General features: G+C 45.6%; 1 protein-coding gene across 1 annotated transcript in view; it reads right to left on the bottom strand.

Moving 5' to 3' along the window:
• The window catches only part of LOC121360882 (RNA-binding E3 ubiquitin-protein ligase MEX3C-like), a 14532-nt gene extending 5803 nt beyond the window's left edge, over positions 1-8729 (bottom strand). The window contains exon 1 of the mRNA XM_041481001.1: positions 8008-8729. Coding sequence (XP_041336935.1) covers positions 8008-8590 — 583 coding nt within the window. The 5' untranslated portion in view covers positions 8591-8729. The remainder of the gene's footprint in view (positions 1-8007) is intronic.
• Between the last annotated feature and the right edge of the window lie 1058 nt (positions 8730-9787).

Here is a 9787-nt window from a genome sequence, read left to right as displayed (position 1 = left end):
CCCGAGGTTTAAACAGCTGCCAGCTGTGGCAGACAGACGTGAGCCACTTTGCACCTTTTGTAAGGTCAAAATATGTGCATGTATCAGTCGATACGTTTTCAGGAGCAGTATTTGCATCAGCACACCCAGGAGAAATCGTGCAGCACACCATAAAACATTTTTTCCTTGCATTTGCTACCCTGGGAGTACCAAAGGAGATGAAAGCAGACAATGGACCTGCCTATACCTCTCATAAGTTAAAAGAGTTCTTTGGTGAGTGGGGAATAGAACACAAGATGGGCATCCCTGCAAACCCCACAGGACAATCCATCATAGAAAGGACACATCAAACCCTCAAAAGAGTCCTCAATCAGCAATGGAGAGAAACAAAAATCACATCTCCAGTTGAAAGACTTTGCAAGGCTCTCTACGTCATCAGCTTCCTGAACTGTACAATATCAGAGCCTTGACCCTCCAATGCTTCGCCACTTTGCAAATACCACCCAAGCAAAGCTCACTGAGAAACCACCTGTGCTAGTGAAGGACCCAGAAACACATCAAATTTCTGGACCTTTCCAATTGATTACCTGGGGAAGAGGGTACGCGTGTGTTCGACTACCATCTGGTCCAAGATGGTACCCAGGAAAAAACATAAAACCATACCTAGGCACTGCAAATACCACTTCCACAAGCAGTGACAAGAATTCCCCTGAGTCAAACACAAGACCTCAAAACCAAACCAGTTCTGCCTCCTGGGGAAGAGGGTATGCGTGTGTTCGACTACCATCTGGTCCAAGATGGTACCCAGGAAAAAACATAAAACCATACCTAGGCACTGCAAATACCACTTCCACAAGCAGTGACAAGAATTCCCCTGAGTCAAACACAAGACCTCAAAACCAAACCAGTTCTGCCTGGAGATGAAGATGTCGCCAGATGTCCACATACAGAGGAAAAGACCGTCCCATCACGCGACAGCAGACAAAACAGAAAGCTGAACAGCATTCTGCGGCATCAAGCCATAAGCCAGACACAGCCTGAAAACATGATTGTTCTCTGAATTATATGTTATTACCCTTTTTCCCCTAAAAAACCCTATTATTCCCCTTTCTCAGCTCTTACCCAAAACCCCCAACTTTATACCCACTCCCCCACCCTTAGCTTATAGAGAAGAAAAAAAAAAAAAGATGGGGAGGGGAAGGAACAGAGGAAAGGAATAAGGGAGAAAACCCTAATCCTTCCCTCCCACCATAATGATAACAAATTTCTTCTCCTCTCTCTCCCTGCGTCTGCCCAGCACTTAGTAAGCTAAAAGAGCTGAATTCACAAAGAGCTGATAATCGCTAAAGAGCTGAAATCACTGAGAGCTGAGCTTGCTAAGGTTGCCTGCAGCTGAAGAGCTGCTTGGGAACTTGGACAGGCTGTGCTGAACAGGACTGCGCTATCCAGACCCCGTTGCAGCCCGTCAGGGATACCCCGGCAGAAGCCGCATTATAGCAGAAATGACAAATAACATAACTGAAATCACACTTGTTACATGCTATCAGAGCAATAGGTCACTGAAAATACAGCAGTAATTTCAGATTATGCCAGGCCACATTATGCTCACATGTTTCAGATCCTGAAGTTCCAGGCTCTAAAAATTACAAGACTTCAACTACCTAGAAAAATAGCTTTTTAACAAATACTTCAAGTTTTATTTCCATCTTTAGAACAAGCCATTTAATATAACATTTAATAACCAGCTTATTATAGAAGATGTAAAAAAATATTATGAAGTGTAATTGCCTTTTTCACTTAAGTTAGTTGAACCTGTGGTCTTTGTTGTCTGTGGCAATCAGTTGGCACCGAGATACATGACAATTGTCATACAAATTAAACTTATCCATGAAAGTAGAAATCTTAAGAATCCAGTTTAAAAAAACCCTAAAAACCAACAAACATGCAATTCACGTTAGTTAGGTATGCTTATGCTGTCTACTCCTTACGGGTAATTAATAACCAGTCAAGGTTATAGAAGTACTGTCAATAATTCAGTAATACTATTATCACAACACATTGAGAGATAAAACCAGATATTCAGTATTTTTTGAAAGGACTGTAGTTAATCCCTCAGTAGCTAAATACAGTACATAGATATCCTAATATAAGGTCCAGGATTATATTACTATTATTATATTTTATTATAATATATATAGCTCTAGGGTTGCTTTAGCACTTTTCCACTACCTGAGTGATAGCTATTGCTTTTATTTGGCTGTTCAGCTATGTTAGATAGTTATCAGCTACCAGCTTATCAAAATAATGGTTTTGTTTCAATTTTCAGGATTATTTTAAGCAAAGTAATATTTTGCTCAAGAGCCCACATTCAAAAACAAAGAACAAAAAAGAGTCCAGGATCATTAAATCTGCATAAAAGTGTTGCTTTAGAGTTAAGCAGCTCCCAACTCTAGTGATGTTTTAGGGAGAAAACCCACTATTGTCAATTTTATCGAGGATATAAACACTCAGAAAAATCACATTACTTGGAAAGTCAAAACACTGGAATGTATTAAATATATTCCAGCAATCACTATCTGAAGACAGTCAATATACTCAGGGATGCAGCATGTCTAAAGGACAGACTTTAACCTGAAAGATGCTGGAAAGGACTTCTGTTTGTCTTTAGACACTACCCCTCTTTTTGCATTATTCAAAAGAGATTTTAGTGTTTAAATGTGTCTTACTTCAAGTGCAAAGTGCAGGAGGCACTGAAGACTTAGCATCACCAACTATACAGAAGGGAAACAGTTTTCAGGTGATCCACAGAAGACTTTCACAAGTCCTTCACATGATTTAGAGATTAAAACAAAACCTTCTAAGTTAAACCTCCTAAAGCTTTTTAAGTCTGGATACCTGCTTATTTAATTCCAGCTTTTCTCATGCAAACAAGGTCACCTCCTCAGTAACACAGCTTTCTTGCTAGCACTTCTCAAGAGCACTTTCGCTAACTTGATTTTAGTTTTTTAAACCAGTGCAAGTTTGTGCATGCAGGATTTTTAGCTGCTGACAGCAAAGGAAGTAGCTTTTCTGCTCAGCATGACTGGCCAAGTTAGTAAAGGGTGGATTCAACAGCTACTTCAAATTCACACAGGAAGCCTATACACTGCCAGGAATGGAATCTAGTTTTCTTGGCTCCCAGTCACATGCCTTTGAAAGAATAAAAGGATACAAAAATCTTTTCCTTTGTTGTTCACCTTTGAGATTTTGCTACCTCAAAGACTACACAAAAATATATTGCACTACCCCAAAAAGTGTCTGTCAACTTCATTTCTCGAGGGGCAAGGGGAATAAGAAAAGGCTGAGAACACTTAAGATTAATAAAAACAACATTAAAAAAAAAGAAAACAAAGGCACAAAAACCTGCCAGGTTTTAGAAATAATACACAACTTTTAAGGAGCACTTAACTTATTCATTAAAGTCTTAATCCTTTTCCAGTGATGTAAATGCTTCCAGCAGCAACACATTGAACTACTGTCACAGTAACCCAGCAACTTCTAACAGTTTCAACTATCAACCACAAGGTACATTTCAAGCACTCCACACCTTCTATAGCTGTGGCATCCCACATCTGTGCACAGCTACCAGCAAAAATGCCCACACGAGACCCTGGGCTGCAGCAAAAGACGTGCCCAGCAGGTCAAGGGAGGTGATTCTCCCCCTCTACTCTGCCCTTCTGAGAGCCCACCTGGAGTATCATGTCCAGGTCTGAGGTCCTCAGCACAAGAAAGATATGGACCTGTTAGAGTGGGTCCGGAGGTGGCCACAAATATGATCAGAGGATTGGTGCACCTCTCTCCTATGAAGAAAGGCATGGGATTGTCCAGCATGGAGAGGAGAAGGCTTCGGAGAGACCTCATTGCAGCCTTCCAGTAGCTAAAGGGGGTTTATTAAAAGGAGGGAGAGGGGCTCTTTATACAAGCAGATAGTGTCAGGAAAAGGGGCAATGGTTTTAAACTGAAAGAGGGCAGGTTTAGAGATGTTAGGAAGAAATTCTTTACTCAAACGGTAGTGAAGCACAGGAACAAATTGTCCAGAGAAGTTGTGGGTGCCCCATTCCTGCAAGTGTTCAGGGCCAGGTTGGATAGGACCCTGAGCAACCTGATCTAGTGAAAGGCACCCCCACCCACGGCAGGGGAGGGTTGGAACTAGATGATCTTTAAGGTCCCTTCCAACCCAAACCATTCTATGATTCTAATCTGGAATCCAGCAACCTAGAGCAGGGCTGTGGGAACACCACTGCCTTAAGTGCTATATTTATTTCTGAAACTCACACACAATCGAAAAAATGTTAAATGCATGCACCAATAAGGTCTTTGCTTGTTTACAGCTTGCTTAGAACTCAGAAGCTCCTTTGGTCTGATAAAGTGTCTAGAGATTCTCTTCCACTGTGCAAAAAAATTAAATTTGGTTATCATTACTTTTTCAGTTAGGACTTACAAAAAACATGCTCTCAGACACAGCAATGAGGCCTCAAGCAAAGCCTAGATCAAACTCAGCATTCCTGGTATTTCAGAGCTGATGTTTTTAGGCTGCAGACTTTCAAGGTCTTTTTATACCTCAGACAGCAACAGAAAGAATATAAACTTAATCTTTGTGGAAATCTGTCAGAAGTAGCATTTCAATCTCATCACCCTTACATAATTAGATATTAAAGTACTGCAGCACAGAGGAGTCTGGCATAAAACTTATCTGAATTCATTCAAGATAATCCTGGGAAGATCATGGAACAGGTCCTCCTAGAAGCTATGCTGAGGCACATGGAAGACAAGGAGGTGATTCAGGACAGACAGCATGGCTTTACCAAGGGCAAGTCCTGCCTGACCAACTTAGTGGCCTTCTATGATGGAGTGACTACATCAGTGCACAAGGGAAGGGCTACAGATGTCATCTGTCTGGACTTCTGTAAGGCCTGTGACAGTCCCACACAACATCCTTCTCTCTAAATTGGAAAGAGATGGATTTGATGAGTGGACTGTTAAATGGATAAGAAATTGGTTGGACAGTTGCATCCAGAAGGTAGCAGTCAACAGCTCAGAGTCCCGATGGGCATCAGTGAAAAGTGGTGTCCCTCAGGGGTCTGTACAGGGACCAGTGTTATTTAATATCTTCATTAATGACATAGACAAAGGGATTGAGTGCACCCTCAGCAAATTTGCAAATGTCACCAAGCTGAGTGGTGCTGTTGACACACCTGAGGGATGGGATGCCATCCAGAGGGGCCTGGACAAGCTTGAGAAGTGGGCCCATGAGAATCTCATGAGATTCAACAGGACCAAGTGCAAGGTTCTGCATCTGGGTCAGGACAATCCAGACTGGGGGATGAAGAGATCAAGAGCAGCCCTGCCAAGAAGGACTTGGTGGTGCTGGTGGATGAGAGGCTGGACATGAACCAGCAATGTGCACTTACAGCCCAGAAAGCCAATTGTATCCTGGGCTGCATCAAAAGCAGCCTGGGCAGCAAGGCAAGAGAGGTGATTCTGTCCCTCTGCTCTCATGAAACCCCACCTGAAGTGCTACATACAGCTCTGGGGTCCCCAGCACAGGAAGGACATTGACCTGTTGGAGTCCAGAGGAGACCACCAAGGTTACAGGGATGAAGCACCTCTTCTATGAGAAAAGGCTAAGAGAATTGGGATTGTTGAGCCTGCAAAAGAGAAGGCTTTGGGATGACCTAATTGTGGCCTTCCAGTACCTGAAGGGAGCCTACAAGAAAGATGGAAAGAGACTGTTTACAAGAGCATGTAGTGACAGAACAAGAGGGAATGGATCCAAACTGAGAGTAGGTTTAAATTAGATATTTGGAAGAAATTCTTTCCTGTGAGGGTGGTGAGGTACTGGAACAGGTTGCCCAGAGCAGCTGTGGATGCCCCATCCCTGGAAGTGTTCAAGGCCAGGTTGGATGGGGCTTTGCACAACCTGGTCTAGTGGAAAGTATAATGTAACCAGCTGGTTAGGATGTCTGCTAGGAAGAGAATATGCATCTTCATTTTTACAGAGAGCAGAACGATCTGTGAAGGATGCAGCTCTGACCAGCCTTGCTCAAGGCAGACCAAGCTGCACTACAACTGACAACAGTTTGTGGGCTAGGGCACAGACACATGCAAAGCAAGTGGATAAGAAAGCAAGAGCCTCAAACCTGTGCAATGAGCCAGCACAGTTCTGTACCATAAAAGGGGATGCAAGGACTAGTATGTCTTAAGACATTTGACAAATATTTAGTGGAACTAATAAAACTTACATGAGGCAGTCTTTAAGCATAAGTCTCCCATGAATGAAAATTCTGAAGGGCCTCCTTGTACTAAGTTTTCATGCAAGTATATTTGGTAACAATTTTTTTAGTGCCCCCTCCACTCCTGCTCCTTCCTCTTTTGTAGCCCTAATTCTTGGTATTATAAAATCCCTCCCCATCAAGGCTAAATATTTTATCACAAGCCAAACAGCATGACACCAGATGAAAAATAAAAGCAGAAGCAGCAAATGAACCCTCAGGAACAATGATCCTATTTTTTATGCAAACCCCATTATCTTGTCTTTAAGTGACTCAAACTATGGAAAAACATACTACAGAAAACAACCCTGATCTGGTGGAGAATAAACATGGCAGTCTAATCAGTCCTTGAAGCCCAGTAGTTTCTATTTCTCCTTTAGAGAACTGTAGCAATCATGGTTCTCAGTTCTGTTTTCCACCCACCCCCCTCTCCTCTGCCCACCATCCCCAGTGACACATGAACAGTCTTAAGACATTGAAACACCATTTATTGGAAAAGAAATTTTCTGCTTGAACAGAATAGACTTGTCTGCATCAGAGGAAGCTACCTGAAAATTTCTGCTGCACGGCCTTCTATTCTCCTTTGACACATACAGCAAAAACCCCACCCTTAACTGCTAAAAACTTAAAATAAACATAGAAAGAGAAAACAAGTTCGCCTAAGCATTGGTGCTTGGTGGGCCTTTCTTTAGTACCACATTGGTTTAGACCAATCTTACCATTTCTTCCATACTCAAGGGAAAAAAACAATCCAAAGCCACACTGGTGTAGAGAGACTAGGCAGCATAACTGCTCATTATCAAAGCTCATCAGCAAATGAGACACACTACCCCCAAAACAATAAAAAATAACACAGAAAGGGAAGAGAGAATGGCAACTTCATTGTCTGAGTTTCCACACCTACACTTGACACTGCTCAGTGCTTCTTCCAATATATAAAAAGGGCTTTTAAAATTAGCTTCACCACTAGAAAGATGGTGCAAAACATTTAACTCCTCCAAGCACCACTCCCACAAGACCATATGAAAGGGACAGAATGAAGGTGACATCACTGATATGACCTCATCCTAATGACATAATAGAGACCCACCAAGTGTAGCAACAGCAATCAACAGGAAGCCATAACCCAAACAGAAAGACAAGGGCTTTCACACAGAGGAGGGCTAAACATGGCTCCTTTCTCCATCTCATTGACTCCTCAGGTCTTTGTAATCAGTGAGCACCATGAAAAGCTGTAGGAACAGTGTCAGCCCATACCTTGCTCTCCAAGGCAAATTAAAGCCCTTCACTCAAAAATCTTTGTAAAACATAATACTAAGTTCCTACAGTGAAAGTCAGCTTCTCACTAAAGACCACGAGCCAAGTGTCACTGAAGAGCAAAGCCTATGCCAACACTTACCTGTACATTGCCAGGCTATCCACTGCATTTTACAGCTCAAATGAACAAAAATGGAAGGTCTGAGCTAATCCAGTCCCTGCTCTCGCCTTCTCAAGCAGAGCTGGCCTGGTGCCAGCATCCTATACCCCATGGAGAAGCCGGGGTTTGGGAGGGAGAGGTCATCCCCAGGGGGCATAAAGTTACTACCGAGGCAAGGGGCTCCTGCAGCTGACCTCGAAGGGGCATGCCCCAGGGCCGTGCGGGGAGAGGTCTGCCACGAACCCCGGGGAAGGACAGCAGGCCCATGCCGCCCCACACCCCATCCAGTCCTCCACTCACCCTGGCGGCCCACGATCTCAGCCACATGGTCAGAGCTGGGCACGGGCACGCACTCGGTGGTGTTGATGCTCTTTCCACAGAGCAACGCCGTCTGCTCGCCGCTGAGGCCTACCGAACCGCCGCCACTCAGGCCACTGCCGTAAGCGTGGGACAGCATTGCCGCCATCATGCCCTCAGGATCGTGCGCCCCGGCCGCTACCTCCTGCTCATCGAGAGCAGGCAAGAGCAGGACGGATCCCAACGCCGGCAGAAGCGGGAGCGGCTGGGAGAGCGAGTAAGACGTGGAGAGCAGCAGCAGCGCAGCCGGGTGGTCCTCTTCGTCCTCTTCCTCCAGCTCCAGACCTCCCTCGCCCCTCGCCGCCGCCTCCCCCGCTCCGTCAAGCCTCGGCTCCCCGAGGGAGTCGGGCGGCGGCGCCAAGCCCGCCCGCTGCCGGGCCACCCCCATCACTCCGCTGCCTCCGGCGGGCAGGCCGTGGTCGCGGAAGCCGAGGCTGGAGATGTGCTGCTGGAGCAGAGGCAGCGGGGGGGGGAGGCGCGGCAGCTCGGCGGCACAGGAGGCCGCGGCGGCGCTGCTGCTCGGCATGGCGGGGGAGGCACAGCAGGCCGGGCAGGGCCTAGCGGCGCGGAGCCGCCATGCCGTGAGGAGCACGACCCAGGCCCCAGGGCCGTGCTCTCAGCACACCTTTTGCCCCATAACCCTCCCCACAGCAGGCCTACAGACAGCGCTGGAATAGGGGGATCAGAGGGGAGGAGGTGATCCCGCCCCGCGCTCGCCGAATCGCCATTGGGCGGCAAAGCCGGTTCCTGGGCGGCGCCAGGAATGGATGGGGACTGCGGGGTGTGGGGACGCCCCGCCCTCGACCCCGCCGCCTCAGCGCTTCGGTGAGCCCTGGGACGATGGGGTGCTGTGAATTAAGTTCCAGTGAGACGGGGTGAGCCCCAAAACAGACAAAAAAAAAAAACAACCCAAACGTCTCTGATGGACGTAGTGCCCTCTTTCCCCTCATACCTTGTGTGTTTCCCCGCTGAGGTAAAGGCTCTGTGATTTGACAGATACCATCCCCAAGAGAGCCCATCTCCCTTCTCTGTGCTAAAAGCAAAGGCAATTGGCTGTGGACATCTTAATACAACCATAATAAAGTGCTTGAAAGTGATCTCTCGCGGAGTTAGTTGCTTTATTAAACAGAACATCTTCAAGGGCAGCCCAATGTGTCAGGGACATTGGTATGAGCACTGCGGCTTGAACAATTTATAGCCCATACTACAAATTAGAATCCAATAAAGCTTTTATAAAGTCTGCTTTAGGAATATCAAGTTCTTTCTAACGTGCTCATATTTGAGGTGATCGACTTGTATAATGACTTTGCAGTCAATAAAAAAATATGTAATTCTCCAAACTTCTGTCCATACTGGTTGTAAAATAGTTACATGAATCTATTGTCTGAAGGAGTAGGCAGTATGGAAGGATTATGGGGTATATCAAATGTAGATGCAGGTGGAAGCCAGTTGATGTAGCTGAAATTCTGCCTTTTGGTTCACTTCAATTTGCTCTTTTGAATGGCAAAATGAGCTCACAGCTTCAGGGCCATCCCTGCTGTGGCAGCAACATGACTTCACACACAATAAATGCTCCCCATAAATCCTACATGGCGACTCCTACCAAGGCCAGGTTGGATGAGGCTTTGAGCAACCTGGTTTAGTGGAAGATGTCCCTGCCCCTGGCAGGAATCTTTACAATTCCTTCCAACCCAAACCATTCCATGATTCTAGGATTCTGGGG

Source organism: Pyrgilauda ruficollis, unplaced genomic scaffold (assembly GCF_017590135.1).
Source record: "Pyrgilauda ruficollis isolate IOZ18807 unplaced genomic scaffold, ASM1759013v1 scaffold546, whole genome shotgun sequence".
NCBI lineage: Eukaryota > Metazoa > Chordata > Aves > Passeriformes > Passeridae > Pyrgilauda > Pyrgilauda ruficollis.
This window is presented reverse-complemented; position numbering and strand designations above follow the sequence as displayed.